We start from the raw sequence: 24,349 nt of genomic DNA on the forward strand, positions 1-24,349 counted from the left end.
TCTTTCTTTAAACATTTTTTGGATTTTATCTTATTCAAGTGTTTGGGGATCCAGAATCACAAATAGAAATGGTGATAGTAGATACCTTTGTCTTCTAACTTTAAGGGGAAATGCTTCAAATGTCTTACTAGGAAGTGTGATGTTTAGTCTGCAGGGTTTTGCTGGCCTTCATTTTAAAATTGTATGCAATAGTTTAAACTATTAACTAAATATGGATTCAGCTGAAAAGTTTAATAGTAACCAAACTCTCAGACACTTATAAACTCATTGCTTCCTTTCATTCTGTGGCTGGATTTACAGTCTTCGACTATTTATGGGTGTGTTCCATATTTAGCATGCTTGCACAGAATCAATCACTGCCTTGCCAATTCTTACTCTACCTCTTAATATCATTATGTCATCACAGTTATAATTTCATTTGAAGTTTTTCTACAGCCTCTTGTTACAATGTTTCTTTTGCTTTGCCTGTTTATAGCTGCCAGGATTGGATTATTACTTCAAAGGAGGCCAACTTCCATGCCAGGCCACCATGGAGACACTAAAGAAGTAATGAGCAGAATGCTGCTCCCATGGAAACGCAATAAAAGGTTACCTCACACACTACTGGGCCAATGCTTAAAGCATTTATATAGGTTCCCCACTCACCTTCAGCTCCTAACCAACTGTTCTGGGGACTGTTATATGGCATAACTTTATTGGAAGCTAATCTACTATGTTATTCCCTCAAACCGCATGAGTCCTAATGCTGGATATATTGTTTTGCATGCCCAATTAGAAATATACCCAAGAAAGGGGCGCCTGGGTGGCGCAGTCGGTTAAGCGTCCGACTTCAGCCAGGTCACGATCTCGCGGTCCGTGAGTTCGAGCCCCGCGTCAGGCTCTGGGCTGATGGCTCGGAGCCTGGAGCCTGTTTCCGATTCTGTGTCTCCCTCTCTCTCTGCCCCCCCCCCCCCCCGTTCATGCTCTGTCTCTGTCCCAAAAATAAATAAAAACGTTGAAAAAAAAATTTTTAAAAAAAGAAATATACCCAAGATGCTTATTTGCAACAGAACTAAAGGCTGAGAAAGATTTGAAAATACCTAACAGTTTCTTTACATATGAGTTAAGTGAGGTACAAACAAATTAAGTGATTTTCCCAATATCACCTTAGTGAAAGGAGAACTATAAAATATACTCCTAAGGTCCTTTCACTATAAAATGACTGCAAATTATCCATGGGCTTCTAGAATGTAACATATGTCCAGACAAACAGAAATCAAGCAAACTGTCATCTGCAAAACATACTCATCTTGTACGAAGAGGAAGTCTTAAAACTCCTCAACATTATTCCACTATGACACTTTAACAGTAATTCACAGTATGTCTGGGAATGCTAACTACAGGCAACACCCTCAGAATTCTGCAGTTGTAACTAATTAAAGCAAAATCAAGAATTAGTCCATATACATGTCAACTCAACTGGACAGAAATATTTTCCAGAATCCCACTGGACTATGGCTTACACAGTGACATTAACAAATCTGGAGGAAAAGGTGGGGGCAGTGGGGGTGCAGACTGAAGCAGAGAAGCAGGATAGGTAGAGGGTATCTAGCATTTTCCAGGATTTGGAGAATGTAAACACCTGGGACCCTCAGGAGTCTCTTCTGTGGGGAAGGTTAGCTGAGTAAACTAATCTCAAGATACCTACTTCATTTTACCTAGATCTTATGCTCAACAAATAACCTTCTGAGGACTATTTCAGTTTTCTATGTTCTAGAGAGGGGGAAAAAATGCTCAGGACAGAATTCTCAAGCATTCTAGCCATGAGAATCCACCTTCTACAGATTACTGTATTGACCTGGTTCATTTATCAATCTCCTAGGTCGGATCAACTCAGGGTGTCAGGGCCACCAGCGTGAAGCACGGTGGAATTCACCAAACAAATGTTACCTGTTAAAGTCTCTTCATGGTCATCTGGGGGGTCTTTGTTGGGATGCCCAACCTTACCTCACATTCCTTCCATTTCAAAACTGAACCTACTGCCTAAATATATCTTCAACAAAGACTTTTCAAAGATTTAAAAACATACTGTGTAAAAGCATTAAGACAATGAATGTGTTGTCCTTACATAAACTGGATATATTCTTTAATCAGTTCTTAGAAAAGGCTATAGCTCCCAGGTCCTTCCTAAGACGCACCTTCATCTATACTGCTTGGGTTTCACAGAACCAAAATAGTGACACACAACGGCACGGTAAAACTTAAAAACATTTCTTCTATTTTCATTCCTTATTTTAATTATTCACTTTTGACTTCATGAGTGTAAACTCTTCAAAGAAAAACAGTAATACTCATTAATTTTGATTGATTCTAAAGCTCCCTCCCTAAAAATTTAGTTGGTTTAGCTCACTGAAATAGAAGTCCTGCAAAATCCTTTCAAGATGGTACTTTCATATTTAGAACTGCATATACAAAGTAAGTATCTGCTGGCTTGACCACTAAAAATTGCTAAGAAAATTCCTTTCCCAGTAAATGTGGACTACTTTCCAATGTCTTTTTCAACCGTATCAATACTTGGAGAAACTGAACAGACCACATTCTTTTTTCCCCCTTTCTGTTTTTTGTCCAACAGACAGGAAGTATTAATCAATAGCCACTTAAGTCTTTACCAATTGGTGTCTAAGATGCAACTGAGAGAGACCGAGGACTGTTTCTATTTTTGTTCCTCAACCAAGACTCTATTCTTAGCCTGATACCAAGAATACTCTATCCAGGAAGGTCTTGAAATAAGGCTACATTGCTTAGGCTGGGATCAAAGTTTCTGAGTATGATCATCATTTCTGGAGTCAGCTCTGGTTGAAAGGTCTCAGTCATTCATACCATTATGCAGGGCTTCAAATGATCTCATCTCTGTGTAAACCTCAGCTTTGACCAAATGCTCCAAGGGAATGATCACAATCAGACATCTTGAAAATATCCCAGATCCTCATTACTTCCTCTGCCCAGACCTACAAACATGGAGCACAGAACTGATGCTGCAGAGTAGTGATCCTGTTTTGCTCACATCAAAATTCTGAGTAAATAGGACAGAAAGGAAAAACCTCTTACTCTACAGATGTGGGTCTCCAAGGTGACCCAGGTAATTCTGCACACAGCAGGCAGGAAATCCCTAGTTCCCTCAGACAAAGGTGTGAAATCAGTACCAGTGGCCATATCAGGACCCAGGCCTTAAAGTAACATTGTGTGACTTATCAAGTAGGATAATAAAATTATCAGGTTATTATTTTTATTAAGCAGCTAGAACAATTACAACTAACAGTTATAGCTAATTAATCGCTAATGTTTAATGACTGTTCACCATGTGCTGGGCATTTTATAAGCATCATTTCACTCAATATCCCAGGAGACTTATAAAGTACTATTATTTTTCATAGACAAGGAAACTGCGTAACTTTACTAATGTCATCCAAAATGGTTAAAATATCAAACTGAGATTTAAGCCTAGGTCTATACATATTACTATAGGTCCTGAGTTTTGAACTCTTGCTTTAAAAAATATATATGATGCATATATATATGTATGATATATATATATTTTATATGTATCATATATATGTATATCATATATGTAAAATATAAAATATATATACATGATACATATATCAGTCTTACGTTTTGGATTTCATGAGTGAATCTCAATTTTACAGTCCTTGAATAAATATTCATACTGTTATATTTACCCATGTTATCACTTCTTCCAACATCACATCATTTATGGTAATTAAAAAGGACAAGAAAAAAGTCTTATAATTATGCACCCAAGCAAAGTACTTACATAGTCAATGGGCTTGAGGGATTTAACTCTAGATGTTGGGCAGCCACAGGAAGTAAGGTCAGCATAGAGGCCTTCTTCTAATACACACTGATTATTAGAAATGTCCTCTTGGTAATATAGGAGCCAGCTTAAAAACAAGCAATAAGACATTCAGACAAATTACATCAGTTGACATCTCAGGCTCATCATCATGCTGTGGGGAACCAGGGAAAGAGTAGGACATCAAAGTCATGGTGCTGACCAGCAGCAAAGACCCAGCTTCAGTTTAAAGAAACAACTACCACTATCATTTACTGACTGCTTACCATGTGCTAGACATGTGCTAGGTACTTTACCTATATTATCACACTGTGTCCTCAATTCTATGAAGTAGAAACATATCCTTATTTTTATAGGCAACAAAACTAAGTATTAGAAAGGTTAGGTAATTTGCCCAAGGTCTCCTCAACTGTTAAATGACAGCATTGCAATTTGAAACAAGACATCTGCTTTACCCTAAAGACATTAGCTTCATTTGGTACCTCCAAGTACACAACCTTGGGATCAGATTATGGTAATTATTAAGTACTTGAACAGATTAGAAAAATACTGCTTGTGTTTCTTTTAGGAAAAACAATTAATTTGTATCCTTATTTAATGATGAGCCTGATGTCAGGGTAGGGGAGTAAAGAAACCAGACTCCTAACATCACATGACAGTAAATAAAATCTATCACCTGTACATCTGATAGCTAATGGAAATTTTTAAAAAGAAGCCCATTAAGAATCTTTGGTAGTAAATTATCTTCAATACACCACTCATCAAAAACTTGGTTAAGACCTATGCCCTTTTGAAAAGAAGGAGCCTGAGGGAGAAATGAACTGGCTGTTACTACTTCACTTCTGGTGTGTTTGAGTTTTAACCTTATACTTTAAGACCACAAGAACTGTACTCTTGCTAGACCAGGTTAACTTAGGATAACCACAGATATGCTCTGTAACATTGTAATTAGTCTCATATCTTCTATGTAATTGGGCATTTTATCAAAGGTTTTCAACGTGTTAGGCATGGAGTTAGCCCTTCCTGCGCATCATTTATTTGGCCCTTATAAGAATCCTTTGAGGTAGGTACTGTTATTATCCCTCCTTTACAGACGAGAAAAAGGATTCAGGCAGACGATCCAATTTGATAAAGGTTATATATCTAGGAAGTGGTGGAACTGGTCTTTAATCCAAGTCTTCCAGGTACTCAAGCAACCGCCAGGGTTCCTGTACTCTTTTATAAGACTGCAGTTTAATAAACTACATACAACAAAATTTTAAATTACACACACACACACTAAGAAAGAGGGAGAGGGAGAGGGAGAGGGAGACGGAGAGAGAGAGAGAATATTCCTTACATAAAGCAAACACAGGACCAATTTGTTCCAGATTTCAGTGTCAGGAAAAACACTTTCCTCCAGAAAACCTTCAATACTTCCCTTTATTAGATAATGAAAATATATGCCACTAAGTAATTTTTTATCTTAGTGGAGAAGAAACTCAGAGCCAAATACTAGTAACAAAATTATTTTAGATAATAAGAGTTGCAGATAATCTACTTAACTTATAGTATCCTATTTTATGTGTTTTAATATTGTAAAACCCTCATATCCTTTTTTGTAAGTATAAAAATAATAACATACACAGAGAAGTTCAAACTAGTTAGAGCTATAGAAAATCTGAGAGGGAAAGACTGGTGGAGTTAGGGTTAATCAAGAAGGTTGACAGAGAGAATCAGTATGGACTGGGTGGACTGATCCTTAAAGATATACTCAGTTTAATATCAAATGGAGGCTACAAACATATATACCAATAGGAGGCCAAGCAGGTAATATACATGAGTAGCATACCAGGTTAAAAAAAAAAAAAGCTGGAAATATATCCTATGGTACACTGGGACCACATATCCCATTTACTTAACACTAGCTAATAATTGCCAAAGGTGAATGCTTCTTAAGGTTTTCAAATCTTTTGATTTTTTAAAGAGAAGGTGAAAAACACCCTAAACCAAAATACTGATACATTTTTGTTTAACATACTGTGTAGGCCAAACAAATAACATTGCTGGTTAGTTAGCTTTACCTGAAACCTACAGCGTTTCCTATAGAGCAGGGATTAGCCAACTATAGCCTGTGGTTGTAAAATCTGTCCCATTGCCAGCTTTAATACAAACCACAAGCTAAGACTGCTTTTCACATGCTTCAGTTTTTTTTTTGTTTATTTATTTTTGAGAGCGCGTGCGCACACGCACACACACACACACACACACACACACACACACACACACACACAGACAAGCAGAGGAGGGGCAGAGAGGGAGACACAGAATGCAAAACATGTTCCAGGCTCTGAGCTGTCAGCACAGAGCCTGATGTGGGGCTTGAAACCACAAACCATGAGATCATGATCTGAGCTGAAGCTGGATGCTTAACCAACTGAGCCACTCATGCTTCAGTGGTTTTAAAAAATTAAAAGAATAGCTTGTGATACGTAAATATACTGTGCAATTCAAATTTCACTGACTAGCATTTTATTGAAACACAGTCATGCCCATTTATCTATCTTCTGTGGCTGATTTAGTGCTTACAATGGCAGTGCTGAGTAGCTGGGACACAGCCTGTATGGCTCACAAAGCTAAAAATACTTACTACCTGACCCTTATAGAAAAGGTTTGCTAACTGACCCCTGGTATAAGTAAGGAAAAAAAAAATACTCAACTGAGTAAATGTTGGAAGAGGGGAAGACAGGGAGACAGTGTAAGGATAGAATGGGAATGGATGGGAAAAATGAGACTGACTGATGGTAAGCCCTGGAAAAGGAGGCATTTAACCATACATTTGGGGGTCCAATTCTGGAGTCTCTATTCTATTCCATTGGTCTATGTGTCTGTTTTTGTGCCAATACCATGCTGTCTTCATGATCATAGCTTTGTAGTAGAGGCTAAAGTCTGGGATTGTGATGCCTCCTGCTTTGGTCTTCTTCTTCAATATTACTTTGGCTACTCAGGGTCTTTTGTGGTTCCATACAAATTTTAGGATTGCTTATTCTAGCTTCGAGAAGAATTCTGGTGCAATTTTGATTGGGATTGCATTGAATGTGTAGATAGCTTTGGGTAGTATTGACATTTTAACAATATTGATTCTTCCAATACATGAGCACAGAATATTTTTCCATTTCTTTATATCTTATTCAGTTTCCTTCATAAGCTTTCTATAGTTTTCAGCATATAGATCTTTGACATCTTTGGTCAGGTTTATTCCTAAGTATTTTACGCTTCTTGGTGCAATTGTGAATGTGATCAGTTTCTTTGTCTTTTTGTTGCTTCATTATTAGTGTACAAGAATGCAACTGATTTCTGTACATTGATTTTGTATCCCGTGACTTTGCTGAATTCATTTATCAGTTCTAGTAGAATTCTAGTAGAATTCATGTATCAGTTGTAGACTCTTTGGTGGAGTCTGTCAGGTTTTCCATGTATAATATCACATCATGTGCAAAAAGAGAAAGCTTGACTTCATCTTTGCCAATTTTGATGCCTTTGATTTCTTTTTGCTGTCTGATTGCTGATGCTAGAGCTTCCAACACTATGTTAAACAACAGCGGTGAGAGTGGATATCCCTGTCGTGTTCCTGACTTCAGGGGGAAAGCTCTCAGTTTTTCCCCACTGAGGATGATACTAGCTATGGGCTTTTCATAAATGGCTTTTATGATGTTTCTGTATGATCCTTCTATCTCGACTCTCTCGAGGGTCTTTATTAAGAAAGGATGCTGTATTTTGTCAAATGCTTTTTCTGCATCAATTGACAGGATCATATGGTTCTTATCTTTTCTTTTATTAATGTGATGCATCACGTTGATTGATTTGCCAATGTTGAACCAGCCCTGTAGCCCAGGAATGAATCCCACTTGATCATGGTAAATAATTCTTTTTATATGCTGTTGAATTCGATTTGCTAGTCTCTTATTGAGCATTTTTGCATCCATATTCATCAGGGATATTGGCCTGTAGTTCTCTTTTTTTGTTGGGTCTCTGGTTTAGGAATCAAAGTAATGCTGGCTTCATAGAATGAGTCTGAAAGTTTTCCTTCCCTTTCTATTTTTTGGAAAAGCTTGAGAAGGCTAGGTATTATCTCTGCTTTAAATATCTGGTAGTATTCCCCCAGGGAAGCCATCTAGTCCTGGACTCTTATTTGTTGGGAGATTTTTGATAACTGATTCAATTTCTCACTGGTTATGGGTGTGTTCAAGTTTTCTATTTCTTCCTGTTTGAGTTTTGGAAGTGTGTGGGTGTTTAGGAATTTGTCCATTTCTTTCAGGTTGTCCAGTCTGTTGGCATGTAATTTTTCATAGTATTCCCTGATAAATGTTTGTATTTCTGATGAATTGGTTGTAATAATTCCATTTTCATTCATGATTTTATCTATTTGAGTCATCTCCCTTTTCTTTTTGAGAAGCCTGGCTAGAGGTTTATCAATTTTACTTATTTTTTGAAAAAAACCAACTCTTGGGTCTCCAGCGCTGCCGCCGCCAGAGTCAGAGCTGGAGCCCGTGCAGGCTGAGCTGCTGAGGCAAGATGGTGGACTATAGCGTGTGGGACCACATCGAGGTGTCTGACGATGAGGACGAGACGCACCCCAAAATCCACACGGCCAGTCTCCTCTGCTGGCAGCACCAGGCCCGGGTGGAGCGCATGGAGCAGTTCCAGAAGGAGGAGGAGGAGCTGGAGAGGGGCTGCCGCCAGTGCAGGCGCAAGGTGGCCGAGTGCCAGTGGAGGCTGAAGAAGCTGGAGGCCGCGGAGGGCGAGGTCAGCAAGGCGGAGCTAGAGCGGCTGCAGGCTGAAGCTCAGCAGCTGCACAAAGAGGAGCGGAGCTGGGAGCAAAAGCTGGAGGAGATGCGCAAGAAGGAGAAGAGCATGCCCTGGAACGTGGACACACTCAGCAAGGACGGCTTCAGCAAGAGCATGGTCAATACCAAGCCAAAGCAGACGGAGGAGTCGTCAGAGGAAGTGAGGGAGCAGAAACACAAAACGTTCGTGGAGAAGTATGAGAAACAGATCAAGCACTTTGGCATGCTCCGTCACTGGGACGACAGCCAGAAGTACCTGTCGGACAATGTCCATCTGGTGTGCGAGGAAACCACCAACTACCTTGTCATCTGGTGCACTGACCTAGAGGTGGAGGAGAAATGTGCACTCATGGAGCAGGTGGCCCACCAGACCATCGTCATGCAGTTCATCCTGGAGCTGGCTAAGAGCCTGAAGGTGGATCCCTGTGCCTGCTTCCAGCAGTTCTTCACCAAGATCAAGACAGCCGACCGCCAGTACATGGAGGGCTTCAACGACGAACTGGAGGCCTTCAAGGAGCACGTGCGGCGCCGTGCCAAGCTGCGCATGGAGAAGGCCATGAAGGAATAGGAGGAGCAGCAGCGCCGGAAGTGGCTCGGCCCGGGCGGTTTGGACCCCGTGGAGGTCTACCAGTCTCTCTCTGAGGAACTACAGAAATGCTTCGACGTGAAAGATGTGCAGATGCTTCAAGACGCCATCAGCAAGATGGACCGCACCGATGCTAAGTACCACATGCAGCCCTGCATCGACTCTGGCCTCTGGGTCCCCAACTCCAAGTCCAGCGAGGCCAAGGAGAGGGAGGAGACAGGCCCTGGGGACCCCTTGCTGGAAGCTGGCCCCAAGCCAGGCGACAAGAAGGATGTCAGCGAGTGACTCGCCCCGGCTGCCGCCTGCCTGCCCGCAGGCCCCTGTGTGCCCCTTTTCAGAAAACAAAAATAGATCCCTCTCCCCAGCTCCTGGCTTCCTCCACTTTCGCTGCTCCCGCCCAGCCTGGGTCAGGGAGAGAGCTGCCCCCATCCCACTGCCCCCACCTCAGTGCTCATCCAAGTCTCTGCTTTGAGTCAAGGGGCTTCACTGCCTGCAGGCCACCCCCCACACCCCACCCATCATCATTATGCCAAAGGCCTGAGGGTCCAGGGAGGGGTGGAGGTCGCTAGGCTGGTCTGTGGGGTGTGGGGAGGGTCGCAAGCCCAGAGGCCTGCTCCAGTCACTATGGACTCTGTTTTCACTGTTCATCTGCTCTCGAGTCTTCAATATGGTAAACAGCAATGATCTACCAATAAAGGATTTCAGATGCTCAAAAACAAACAAACAAAAAACCAACTCTTGGTTTCATTGTTTAGCTCTACAGTTTTTTTAGATTCTATATTATTTATTTCTGCTCTGATCTTTATTATTTCTCTTCTTCTGCTGGGTTTGGGGTGTATTTGCTGTCCTGCTTCTAGTTCCTTTAGGTGTGCTGTTAGATTTTGTATTTGGGATTTTTCTTGTTTCTTGAGATAGGCCTGGATTGCAATGTATTTTCCTCTCAGGACTGACTTTTCTGCATCCCAAAGCATTTGGATTGTTGTATTTTCATTTTCATTTGTTTCCATATATTTTTAATTTCTTCTCTAATTGCCTGGTTGACCCATTCATTCCTTAGTAGGGTGTTCTTTAACCTCCATGCTTTTGGAGATTTTCCAGACTTTTTCCTGTGGTTGATTTCAAGTTGTGGTCTGAAGGTGTGCATGGCATGATCTCAATTCTTGTATACTTATGAAGGGCTGTTTTGTGACCCAGTATGTGATCTATCTTGGAGAATGATGGCCAACTAATCTTTGACAAAGCAGGAAAGAATATCCAATGGAAAAACGACAGTCTCTTTAACAAATGGTGCTGGGAAAACTGGACAGCAACATGAAGAATGAAACTAGACCACCTTCTTACACCATACACAAAAGTAAACTCAAAATGGATGAAGGACCTGAATGTGAGACAGGAAACCATCAAACCCTAGAGGAGAAAGCAGGAAAAAACCTCTCTGACCTCAGCCACAGCGATTTCTTACTCGACACATCTCCAAAGGCAAGGGAATTAAAAGCAAAAATGAACCATTGGGTTCTCGTGAAGATAAAAAGCCTCTGCACTGCAAAGGAAACAATCAACAAAACTAAAAGGCAACCAACGAAATGGGAAAAGATATTTGCAAATGACATATTGGACAAAGGGCTAGTATCCAAAATCTATAAAGAACTCACCAAACTCCACACCCAAAAAGCAAATAATCCAGTGAAGAAATAGGCAGAAGACATGAATAGACATGTCTCTAAGGAAGACATCCAGATGGCCAACAGGCACACGAAAAGATGCCCACTATCACTCCTCATGAGGGAAATACAAGTCAAAACCACACTCAGATACCACCTCACACCAGTCAGAGTGGCTAAAATGAACAAATCAGGAGACTATAGATGCTGGAGAGGATGTGGAGAAACGGGAACCCTCTTGCATTGTTGGTGGGAATGTAAACTGGTGCAACCACTCTGGAAAACAGTGTGGAGGTTCCTCAAAAAATTAAAAATAGAAATACCCTATGACCCAGCAATAGCACTGCTAGGAATTTGCCCAAGGGGATACAGGAGTGCTGATGCATAGGGGCACTTGCACCCCAATGTTTATAGCAGCACTTTCAACAATAGCCGAATTATGGAAAGAGACTAAATCTCCATCAACTGATGAATGGATAAAGAAGATGTGGTTTATATATACAATGGAATACTACTTGGCAGTGAGAAAGAATGTAATCTGGATATTTGTAGCAACATGGATGGAAGTGGAGAGTATTATGCTAAGTGAAATAAGTGAGGCAGAGAAAGACAGATACCAGATGTTTTCACTCATATGTGGATCCTGAGAAACTTAACAGAAGACCATGGGGGAGGGGAAGGAAAAAAATAAGTTAGAGAGGGAGAGCGCCAAACCATAAGAGACTCTTGAATACTGAGAACAAACTGAGGGTTGATGGGGAGTGGGAGGGAGGGGAGGGTGGGTGATGGTCAATGTGGAAAGCTCCTGTTGGGAGGAGCACTGGGGGTTGTATGGAAACCAATTGGACAATAAATTTCATATTAAAGAAAAAAATATATATATATAAAGGAGGCATTTGAACTTGGCCTGACTAGTATTAGAGAGACGACTGTGGGATTTAAGGAAAAGTAGTACAAATATGAAACTGGATTTGGGGACATACAATTGGGCTATAACTGATTTCTGGTCAACAATGGAAAAGTAAGATGTTACTGGAATGGTGCTACTTAGGAGATAGAATTTCTTCAAACGGAAGAACTGGCTCAAGGGAAAAGGAGAATTGATGAATCCAAGATATCTTAAAAAATGAACAAAGAGATTCTGAGGAGTTATTAGGTAAATACTTGAAACAGATCTACCACTGAATTGCACACTTTAAAATGGCTAAAGAGGTAACGTGTATTTTATGAATATTTTATAATTAAAAGATGGAGGAATTATGTTTTAGTCTTGAGAATCACATATGGTTCATTTATATCTGAGAAAAGTCTAGTATATTGCTGTAGCTCAAAGAACACAAGATTTATTTTTTTATTTTATTATTATTTTTTAAAGTTTCTTTATTTGAGAGAGTGGGAGAGGGGCAGAGAGAGAGAATCCCAAGCAGGCTCCTGTCAGTGGGGAGCCTGATGTGGGGCTTGAACTCATGAACTATGAGAATAGGACCTAAGCCAAAATCAAGAGTCAGATGCTTAACTGACTGAACCACCCAGGTGACCCTAGATTTGATTTAAATTTATTAAAATTGATTTAATTTAAAAAATCAAAAAGAATTGACTCTCTCTCTGCCCCTCCCTGTTCACTCGCTCTCTCTCTCTCTCTCTCAAAATAAATTTTAAAAAAGGGAGGGGAGGGTACATGTGTAGCTCAGGTGGTTAAGCATCCAACTCTTGACTTTGGCTCAGGTCATGATCTCATGGTTGGGTTTGTGAGTTTGAACCCTACATGGGGCTCTGTGGTGACTGCGCAGGGCCTGATTGGGATTCTCTCTCTTCCTCTCTTTCTGCCCCTCCCCTGCTCACTTGCGCTCTGCTCTCTCTCTCTCTCTCTAAAAAAGAAAGAAAGGAAAGAAAGGAAGGAAAGGAAGGAAAGGAAGGAAAGGAAGGAAAGGAAGGAAAGGAAGGAAAGGAAGGAAAGAAAGGAAAGAAAGGAAGAAAGGAAGAAAGGAAGAAAGGAAGAAAGAAAGAAAGAAAGAAAGAAAGAAAGAAAGAAAGAAAGAAAGAAAGAAAGAAAGAAAGAAAAAAGAAAAAACAAAAGAAAAGACTAAAGCAATCCTGGGTCTAATATTTGGTATGGGATCTTTGGAACACTAACTCTGAAATCAGGAGTACTCATCTGTGAAACAAGGTTGATTTGATAAAGAATTTCAACAAAATATATATATTTTTTAAATTTAGGAGTACTATATCTAATCTGGACAGAAACAAAGTTTTTTAAATAGCATTCTATTATACTATCCAATAAACATACAAGCATTCAAAATATTTAGGAAATAGTCTAAGTTATCAGTGAGAAAATGAAATGACCACAATGCTCCCCAAAATTGGCTCACTAGCATTTCATTTCTCTGTATTACACAATGGTTCATAATACAAGCTAGGAAAAATTACTATAGGCTAATTAGCAGTTGACCAATGACTAAAAGAATGTTTTTAATTCACTGTGAATACAAAATAAACAAGTCAAATCCCTGTGAATTTAAAGCAAATTTAGTTATTGAACGACAGTAGAAAGCACTCAACAAGCATACTTACCAACCCCGAAGAACTTTAAAAGAACATGGCCTGAATGAAGTCAAATCAGAGATTTCTTCTGTAAAATCTACACATTCACCCTGGAACCCTGGTTTACTGAATGCTTTGAGCTAGGAGAACAATAACACAACAATTTAATAGGAAATAACTGTTTGACATTATCACAAAAGCAAATGAAAACCTTTTATTTCCTATATTTATTTAAGAAATTCAGCAAAATATGAGACAGAATTTTATCTATTACCAATGAATCGAGGTTAAGGGTGATCTGCTCTTTAAACTCCCATTGTTTGTTTCCTTACCCATTTCCAGCAATGTCACCATTTATTTACTATTTTCATCCATCTTTTGCATCAGATTCTGGGCACAGGGTCCCAGAAAAAAAATTCTACCTGTAAGATTAAATCAGAATCCTTCCTCCACTAAAATGTGGTCCCTGTCTATTGTGTCAAACAAGCATTATCCCTTGTGGTGAGACGACATGCATAAAATAAGAAGCGATGTAGTGTTAAATACGAAGGCAGTTTCAGCTAGTATGAGGGGTGGTTAGTATTAAGTCTTTTCTCTTCCCAAGTCTTGCTGATCCAGTTAATAAAAGGTTGAAGCATGAAGGCATGCCCCTACGTGGGCCTGACAACACAGGAGCAGATGGCAGAGAAAATAATGACGACAAGATTTCTGGAAGATTTACGGTGAACAAAGAAAGACATCCATGTCTTGTATTTTAGCTAAGAGACTTCTGCTTACTGTTAAGAATATCTTAAATGTACAGCTTACTGTTTAATATATAAACACATTTCTACTTCAGTCCTTTTTGTCAAGAAAAATCCATGAAATCTCCAAGTTATTCCCTTCAGACCAGAAATACAATAATCTGCAACTCTAGTGGCCTTGAATCTATATAATAGGAAAGAAAAAGTTAATGAGCCCTATAAATATTTCAAAATACATGGGAGCCTTGAAATAACACAGCCCACAGGTTCACCCTGCACTGACAGGCCCGCATTGTAGCTAAAAATGCATCATAATGAACGCTGGGCACCATTGTCCTTTTTCCTGCTCACGCTGTATCAAGAACAAGGCTTCTTTGAGCAGTTGATGTTTGCCTCCTTCATCTTCCCAAGAGCCCTCTTAGAGGCTGATGGCCTCTGAGTTCTGTGCAACTGTGTCTTGACTGTCTTCTTCTGTTCTGACATCAAAGACCAGAGAAAACCAGGGAGGTGGGGGAACGGATTCCCCTGGACCATCCGTGGCTTGCACAACATAACTTCCTATCGTGAAACCAGTCTGCATTTGGAGCGTTAAAACACCAGCTACTCCCTGCCTTAAGGAAGTTTCTATCATGATCCTTCTAGTGGATACAGAGGGTAGTAAGAAAAATGAAGTCCAGAACGAGACAGACCTGTGCAACAATTTCTCATGTAAGCACAATTTTATGTGTCCAGGGAAACTGCCGGTAATTTCCTTGATAAGAACACACATTTTGGTTAGTTTATACGCTACATGTTTTAACTTAAAGGCTTATAAAAACATTAGATTGAGAAGTATAACACAATTTAACTTCCAAAAATGTATAGTAATTTTTTCTATATGCAAGTATTATCTTAATTCATGATAAGAGTTGGAAAAGCCACATGCAAACAGAGGTCACGGCTGTCTTGTTCACTGTGCAAATACCCAGTTTTTATACTGCTGAGCTTAAGATTTATACTTCAGTTTATCACCATGAAGCCATGAAATCCCAGACAAGTGACAGTGCAAGCTAAACATATTTCAGATGGTCTATGTTGTAGCCAACTCTAGTGTTTAATCTGTCTTCATAAGCAGAAGCATTAATTAAAATACACATAGACACACACACTTGCTATCAAGTACCTTTTTGATTCGATGGGTTAGAATGTTCTTTGCCCAAACAAACAAAAAAAAGCAGGCTTAATGCCAATCTGAGCTTATTTTTACTCTCAAAATAAGATGTCATATGGTTCACCCAAAATTTGTCCAGCCCCAGAAAAGTAATGCCTCACTCTGATGACCTTATGAATGCCTCAACAGAACATTCTCATGATAATGTTCTGAGATTGGTCCATACAGAAACCAATTCTGTGATTATTAATTATAATTAAATTGTGGTTTCTACTCTTAGTGAAATTAAATAACAGGACCTTGGTAAAATTAAGTCCTGGGAAAAGCCAGGTGGATAAATCACTATTTTGGTTTCCTTTGCAGATAAATGGAGAATGTACAAAGTAACTCAGATAGGATGCTTAGAATCAAGGCAAAAATATAAACAAGAGATGAGTTTATTTCAAACAAACCTGTGCCATTTAGGTATGGCTCAATCCCTACCAGCCTCCCAAATGGAACTGTATGGATGCAAAAAAAAAAACCAAAAAAAACCAAAAAAAACACCTACCACAGTTTTGCAGTGCAAACTGCCTTTTCACACACATTATCATACCTCTTTAGAACTACTCTATCAGACAGAAACTATCACTACTTTATGAACTTTTTGCAGAAATATTTTTTATTATGTACTTTTCATTTGTGATATATGTGAATAAATGTAATAGGTCTTTAATATGACAAACTAAGAACTCAAAATATTAATTATTGACCAAACACATAAGTTGTGCTCAATTTATTTCACACTATCAGAATAAATTTTTCATTGTAACTTCATTTATTCCAATGCTAAAACAATTTTTATGAGAAACTTTTATCCTACCTAAATAAGACCTTGTGCATCCTTTTGGACCTCCTTTACACAAACATGTTCATTATTAAACAAAGAACAGTCTTGTTTCTATTTGTTTCTATTCTACTATTACATCACACTGTCTCCTACTGTCCTGTTTTGTACTTCTCACATCAAATGTTTACTACACAATAATTTTATTGCCCTGATTACTCGTAAAGGGTTTTCTTTACTTAGATAATTAGCTCTTCCTGAGTATTTCTGGTCTTTGGATTCTGTAAAAATGATCTGGTTGTAGCACCATGAAGAAGTGTTTTCCTCTGGTACCCTTGAATCTTACTAGCCTAAAGCTGTCACTTTCCTGTCCCCCATACAGGATAACAGTAACCCCAACTGTTAAAGATGCTGTGATCACTCTAAAATTCAATGTGGCCAAACTATCCAATACAAGAAAATATCTAGAGTTGCTTTTTCTCAGATAGAATCATATATAAAATGGAACAGAGGTTCAAAATTTAAAGAAATCAAAACTTCTACTAATAATATTTGCAAATGCACTTGAAAAAGATTCTAGGAAGAAAAAAAAGGTCCTCAGTTGTATCAAAGGGAATAACTGTTTAGAATTTCTAGAGAATGGTGCCTGACTATACCTCTTTGAAAGCTAAACTCACTTCTATAAGATTTAATCTAGTGAGATGTCTGATGTTCTGCTAAGACAAAGAGGTGATGAAATTATGAACATAATTCATATTCTGTTTTTATTTGGGGGAAAAAAATGAAAAAATTAAATGCCAGTGGTATTATGAAGAACTATATAATGATGCTGTATATTTTGAGTTGGCAATTAGACTTAGTGATTGATCTTCAGCCATAGGTAAAATAATAATCTTCTGCATTAAAGGTGTTCTGGGTCTCAAATAAAACAGATCTCATCATAATATGGTAACACATCAGAACTAATACATTTATTAGAGGAACATTCATGATGTGTATTTATCTCTGTATACATACATATTCTGGCTTTTCCCTTCTTAGGTTGCTTGAGGTTCCCTTTAAAATCACCAGCACAAAAAAAGAAAAAAAAATTCTTCTTTGACTTCAACTCTGAGATGTCATTTCCTTATTCCTCAGTGAAAATAACATCTGAAATAGTCAATATGACTATCACAGCTATTTGTGAAGAAGAAAATACTTTCTAGTTACTGAATGGAACTAGAGTGTCAGCCAAGATCCTTTCCCCTAAGTAAAAACAAGCAAAACATTCTGAAAATGTGGTCCAATAGAAATAATAAGAGCTTTGATACTGGGTAAACTAAGGAGGCTTTGTCTTCTTCACGTTACTAAATACTCAGCTATCATATACCTGTCAGAAACACTTATTTCACAAGGCTATGGCTGAGCCATATCCAGAAATATGAAGTGGGGCTCATTTCACTGGGCGTTTCCTGCTGCTTCCTTTCTCTTCAAGTTGGACTGGAAATACTATAAAGAAAATCCTCGGAGCAATCTGCTCCAAACAAGGAAGTCCATAAAAAAGAACAGGAATGTAGGAGGGAAAAACAGCACTTAAAAGAATGTGACTTTTATCTGCACTTAAAAACTTAGAAAATGTGCAGTTTGGAATTATCTCTGTTTAACTCTTTAAATACTCATGTTGATTCCTGTACAAGTGCTTTAAAAGTCTGCTGTTGGAGGGGCGCCTGGGTGGCGCAGTCGGTTAAGCGTCCGACTTCAGCCAGGTCACGATCTCGCGGTCCGTGAGTTCGAGCCCCGCGTCGGGCTCTGGGCTGATGGCTCGGAGCCTGGAGCCTGTTTCCGATTCTGTGTCTCCCTCTCTCTCTGCCCCTCCCCCGTTCATGCTCTGTCTCTCTCTGTCCCAAAAATAAATAAAAAACGTTGAAAAAAAAATTAAAAAAAAAAAAAAAAGTCTGCTGTTGGAGTTTTCAAAGATTCAAAATACAGATCTGGCAGGAAGTGTCTCTGAATCAACAACTCAATTATATTCAAAAAGGAAATGTTCCCAATAGCACTTGAACTAATCAGAAAATAAGAGAACCTGAAAACGTACTGTGAACAGAAACATGGTTACAACGAAGTTGACTTGAAATACATGAACACTGGCAAGAACATGAAAAACATACACACTCAGAGAAAAAGACTTAGCTTCATCTAAAGCCAGCAAATGTCCAGTATTTAAGCTTAATCACTCAATTGGCTTCTTTTCCCAAATCTGTTATTTAAAGTGAGACAGAGGAAGGAAGCAATGTCTCTTATCCCCTCTCCCTTCTATGGATGTACTGATTATACCACAGGTCTTATTCTGATGTAAAATCCTGAAAATGTGGTTTGAGTGGAGTCAGATACTTAAAATGCCTATTTTGTTATTTCTAGCTGTGTGAAATGACACTTAAATTCCAAATCTTGGCTTTCTCATCAATAACTGGGATTAATTTTGACCTTACAGGGTTATCACAAGCACAAATTAAGCATAATTTGTAGCCCTCAATGGATCATAAACAAACGTTAGGCTCCAGAGTATTGTTCAATCCTTCAAACCATGAACACACTATAAATAAACAAGCAGGGCTGCAACTTTGCTAGCACTTTTAGGAAATATGTGATTTAGGTTATTAGAAATACATTTACATAATAAGCATGCGAAGACAGCCATTTTTCCACGTTAAGTTTGCTCCTCCAAACACAGGATAACATACTGTGCTGAATAAGAATGTGACACTGAATGGGGGCACCTGGGTGGTTCAGTTGGTTAAAGCATCAGACTCTAGATTTCGGGCCAGGTCATGATCTCAGGGTTTGTGAGATCCAGCCCTGTGTCAGGCTCTGTGATTGCAGTGCCAGGGCCTGCTTGGGATTTCTCTCTCCCTCAATCTCTGCCCTTCCCTCATTTGACCATGTGTACATGCACACTCTCTCAAAATAAATATATAAACTTAAAAAAAAATGTATGACATTGAAAAATGAACGGGCAATAGGAAAAGAGTGGCAAAGATTCAAAATGACCCCAAAGAGGTCAGAGTTAAAGCTCTATGAGGAGAAACCAAAAGGAAATATGGTAAGTCCAGGCCAATGCAACCAGTAACGAAGAAGGACACTCTTCTGCCTGTGGGTACCAAGTACGATATAAACTGTCCTGTCATATAGACATAAGAAATTTATCTGAGGGAAACAAAGAATTGAGATATTGAGACAAAGGGCACAAATGCTTTTAGTAAATAAAAAAATTTTCAAACATACCAAATGGGGAGGCTCATTTATTCCAAGTGGTTCCTGAAACATATATTAAAACATTTTAAAAATTGTAATCATATAATCTTACTTATCTTTTCGAAAGTTTGAAAATACCATTTGAAAAATGAAAAAAAAAGTAATTTACTAGATTTCTTGAACTAGTTATGACCTTCAAATAACTGAATTATCTTGATTTTAGTACTCATTACTAATTCCTTTTGAGTAATGTAGCTGGGAAAAAATATGTGCCTCAATGTCCATCAAACAGAGTCTGAGCTTCCTGTCATTACCTTTCCCACCACTATTTCATGGGCACCCTTCTTGTTCTGTGTTGTTACACACAGAACACTCTTTCCTAACCACACTCTTTCCTAACTTCATGATTTTGTACATGAGATTATTCCCTCTTTGAGGACTGCTTTTTCTGCCCCACGTCATCGTGTGACTAAACTGCTTTTAACCCTAAAGATATCACTCAATACAACCTCTTCTTGAGAAGAGGCATGCTGCCCAACTCCCAGGCTCTGAGTGCTCCTTCACAGGTTCCCCCGCACTGCCTACACACCTCACCTCCTCACTCATCACACTACAATCAGTCATCTATATATCAATCTCCTCAAAGAGACTGAGACCCATCAGGGCGATCTTATTCATCTTTTATCTCCAGTGATCAGTAGTGTCTGGCATATGAAGCACCAAATAAATACTGTTAAATGAATGAAGTGATCAAATTACAGGCATCTCATTGATGTGTTGATACCGCCTACTATCAGCTCCCTAAAGAATCTAAAGCAATTAATATGCTATTTCGTTTTCTCTGTATATTCACATAACATAATCCAGCAGTTTCATGTTTAAAAAGCCTGTTCTACATGTTCAGCTGTACACTGTTACATGCTCTAGAATTGGTTATGGTCATAGCTGACTCACCAGTTGGATAGGTCGTATGGACATGATTATATTATTTGATCCTCCCCAGTCAAAAAAGCATTTGTATTTTCCTTTCTCTAAAATGTACTGTTCTCCACAAAAGAACTTCTGCTGGTAGGCAACCCATCTAGCAGGAAAAAAAAAGAAAAAGAACAGAGATGATACAGAATCGAGCAAACAAACCAACAATCTTAAAACCAAAGAACCTCTCAAAGTTCTCAGAATGGGAGAAAACTTACACGCCACTTTTAACGTGAATGGATCTGGTTTCACTGCCAAAGCCGATTTCTTCCAAGTCAGAAATTTCCTGATTTGTAATGTCAATAAACTTCCCACTTTCTAGGTCAGATTCAAATAGTGTGATAGAGGATTCTATAAAATTCTAAAAAGAGGAAGAAGAAAGTTAAAGAGAGCATAAGGATTTTGTTCTATAGATTGTTGTACCTTTGCACGATTTTCATACTTGAGATTTCACACACATAACTCCAGGAGGAATTTTAAATGTGACTGGAAACAATTTTGATAGTTATTACTTTTAAAGCTTAAAGAAAAAAATAAATCCCAATTTACTTTAATCAGGAAATCAACATTGTTATATAAGTGGAAATTAATCAAGAGTTGGTAAATGGCTGGGACTTACAGGCTATTATATGTTACACTACTTATAAAGGAAACCAAAGTTTCACTTGTGCCTCAAAAGTGAAGCCACAACATGGCTTCACTGTACAAAATGTACAGTGGGCATTTTGTGGGAGAGGATTTTATAAGCTTAAATGTAAAAGAAAAAATGAAATTTCCTTGACCATAGGTTAAAAAGTTAAAATGAGAGGAAAATTTTGAAGTTTTTATAGATAATATATTTACAACAAAAATATCAGAAAAATTTTAAGATCCAAGTTGATAAATCCACGAAGGACACAGACAATTCACAAAAAAGATTGGCATTAGAAACAAATATGCAAAAGTCCAATTTCACCAGTAAAAATTAAGAAATTCAAATTAAAATCCTTAGATACAATTTTCATTTTTTAAAATAAGGAGGTTGTAAAAATCCAGTTTTATCTGGAAATATTCCTGGTAAAAAAATAAATTGGATGGGGGCACCTGAGTGGCTCACTTGGTTACACATCTGACTTTGGCCCTGGTCATAATCTTGTTGTTCTTGAGGTCAAGCCCCATGTTGGGCTCTGTGCTGACAACTCAGAGCCTGGAGCCTGCTTCTGATTCTGTGTCTCCCTCTCTCTGCCCCTTACCTGCTTGTGCTGTTTCTCAAAAAATGAATAAATGTAAAAAATATATATACATATAAATTGGATAGCAATTTTAGAAATTTCTTTTTCTTTCTTTCTTTCTTTCTTTCTTTATGGAGCCTCTGGCACTTAATACTAAAAGAAACTATTTTCTGTAATATTTTTAATTTATATATATAATTTATTGTCAAATTGGTTTCCATACAACACCCAGTGCTCATCCCAACAGGTGCCCTACTCAATGCCCATCACCCACTTTCCCCTCTCCCCCACCCCCGTCAACCCTCAGTTTGTTCTCAGTATTCAAGTGTCTCTTATCATTTGCCTCCTTCCCTCTGTAACTTCTTTTTTTTCCCCTCTTCCCTTCCCCCCTGCCCTCTATTAAGTTTCTCAGGATCTACATAAGAGTGAAACAAATGGTATTTGTCTTTCTCTGCCTCACTTATTTCACTTAGCATAATACTCTCCACTTCCAACCACATTGCTACAAAAAGCCAGATTTCATTCTTTCTCATTGCCAAGTAGTATTCCATTGTATATACAAACCACATCTTCTTTATCCATTCATCAGTTGATGGACATTTAGTCTCTTTCTATAATTTGGCTATTGTTGAAAGTGCTGCTATAAACATTGGGGTGCAAGTGCCCCTATGCATCAGCACTCCTGTATCCCTTGGGCAAATTCCTAGCAGTGCTATTGCTGGGTCATAGGGTATTTCTATTTTTAATTTTTTGAGGAACCTCCACACCGTTTTCCAGAGTGGCTGCACCAGTTTACATTCCCACCAACAGTGCAAGAGGGTTCCCATTTCTCCATGTCCTCGCCAGCACCTATAGTCTCCTGATTTGTTCATTTTAGCCACTCTGACTGGAGTGAGGTGGTATCTAAGTGTGGTTTTGATTTATATTTCCCTCATGAGGAGTGATGTTGGGCTTCTTTTCAATGTGCCTGTTGGCCATCTGGATGTCTTCTTTAGAGAAGTGTCTATTCATGTTTTCTGCCCATTTCTTTACTGGATTATTTGTTTTTCAGGTGTGGAGTTTGGTAAGCTCTTTATAGATTTTGGATACTAGCCCTTTGTCCGATACGTCATTTGCAAATATCTTTTCCCATTCCATTGGTTGCCTTTTATTTTGTTGACTGTTTCCTTTGCTGTGCAGAAGCTTTTTATCTTGATGAGGTCCCAAGAGTTCATCTTTGCTTTTAATTCCCTTGCCTTTGGAGATGTGTCGAGTAAGAAATCGCTCCGGCTGAGGTCAGAGAGGTTTTTTCCTGCTTTCTCCTCTAGGGTTTTGATGGTTTCCTGTCTCACATTCAGGTCCTTTATCCATTTTGAGTTTCTTTTTGCGAATGGTGTGAGAAAGTGGTCTAGATTTAACCTTTTGCATGTTGCTGTCCAGTTCTCCCAGCAACATTTGTTGAAGAGACTGTCTTTTTTCCATTGGATATTCTTTCCTGCTTTGTCAAAGATTAGTTGGCCATACGTTTGTGGGTCTAGTTCTGGGGTTTCTATTCTATTCCTTTGGTCTATGTGTCTGTTTTTGTGCCAATACCATGCTGTCTTGATTATTACAGCTTTCTAGTAGAAACTAAAGTGTGCGGTTGTGATGCCTCCCGCTTTGGTCTTCTTCTTCAATATTACTTTGGCTATTCGGGGTCTTTTGTGGTTCCATACAAATTTTAGGATTGCTTGTTCTAGCTTCAAGAAGAATGCTGGTGCAATTTTGATTGGGATTGCATTAAATGTGTAGATTGCTTTGGGAAGTATTAACATTTTAACAATACTTATCCTTCCAATCTATGAGCACGGAATGTTTTTCCATTTTTTTGGTATGTTCTTCAATTTCCTTCATAAGCTTTCTATAGTTTTTAGCATACAGATCTTTTACATCTTTGGTTAGGTTTATTCCGAGATCTTTTATGATCCTTGGTGCAATTGTGAATGGGATCAGTTCCTTTATTTGTCTTTCTGTTGCTTATTAGTTTATAAGAATGCAACTGATTTCTGTACATTAATTTTGTATCCTGCGATTTTATTGAATTCATGTATCAGCTCCAGCAGACTTTTGGGGGAGTCTGTCGGGTTTTCCATGTATAGTATCATGTCATCTGCAAAAAGGGAAAGCTTGACTTCATCTTTGCCAACTTTGATGCCTTTGATTTCTTTTTGTTGTCTGATTGCTGAAGTTAGAACTTCCAACACTATGTTAAACAACAGCGGTGAGAGTGGACATCCCTGTCGTGTTCCTGACCTCAGGGGGAAAGCTCTCAGTTTTTCCCCACTGAGGATCATAATTAGCTGTGGGCTTTTCATAAATGGCTTTTTGATGTTTCAGTATGTTCCTTCTATCTTGACTCTCTCGAGGGTCTTTATTAGGAAAGGATGCTGTATTTTGTCAAATGCTTTCTGCATCAATTGATAGGATCATATGGTTCTTATCTTTTCTTTTATTAATGTGATGTATCACATTGATTGATTTGCCAATGTTGAACCAGCCCTGCAGCCCAGGAATGAATCCCACTTGATCATGGTAAATAATTCTTTTTATATCCTATTGAATTCAATATGCTAGTATCTTATTGAAAATTTTTGCATCCACATTCATCAGGGATATTGGCCTGTAGTGCTCTTTTATTGCTGGGTCTCTGTCTGGTTTGGGAATCAAAGTAATGCTGGCTTCATAGAATGAGTCTGGAAGTTTTCCTTCCCTTTCTATTTTTTGG

General features: G+C 38.7%; 2 protein-coding genes across 5 annotated transcripts in view; one reads left to right on the top strand and one right to left on the bottom strand.

The window, feature by feature from the left end:
* The window catches only part of CRYBG3 (crystallin beta-gamma domain containing 3), a 131,823-nt gene that overhangs the window by 20,087 nt on the left and 87,387 nt on the right, over positions 1–24,349 (bottom strand). For all 4 annotated transcript variants that reach the window (XM_086675656.1, XM_086675660.1, XM_086675657.1 and 1 more), the window contains 5 exons: positions 20,614–20,756; positions 20,375–20,501; positions 19,451–19,483; positions 13,501–13,610; positions 3,815–3,941 (listed from right to left, as the gene is read on the bottom strand). In XM_086675656.1, coding sequence (XP_086531782.1) covers positions 3,815–3,941; positions 13,501–13,610; positions 19,451–19,483; positions 20,375–20,501; positions 20,614–20,756 — 540 coding nt within the window. The remainder of the gene's footprint in view (positions 1–3,814; positions 3,942–13,500; positions 13,611–19,450; positions 19,484–20,374; positions 20,502–20,613; positions 20,757–24,349) is intronic.
* Positions 8,202–10,000, top strand: LOC112849362 (cell division cycle 37, HSP90 cochaperone). The gene is given in 1 exon segment (XM_025912994.2): positions 8,202–10,000. A coding segment is annotated over 1 exon segment (1,143 nt). The 5' UTR covers positions 8,202–8,407; the 3' UTR covers positions 9,551–10,000.

The sequence above is a fragment of the Puma concolor genome, chromosome C2 (genome assembly GCF_028749965.1).
Source record: "Puma concolor isolate L17-30 chromosome C2, mPumCon1.1.hap2, whole genome shotgun sequence".
NCBI lineage: Eukaryota > Metazoa > Chordata > Mammalia > Carnivora > Felidae > Puma > Puma concolor.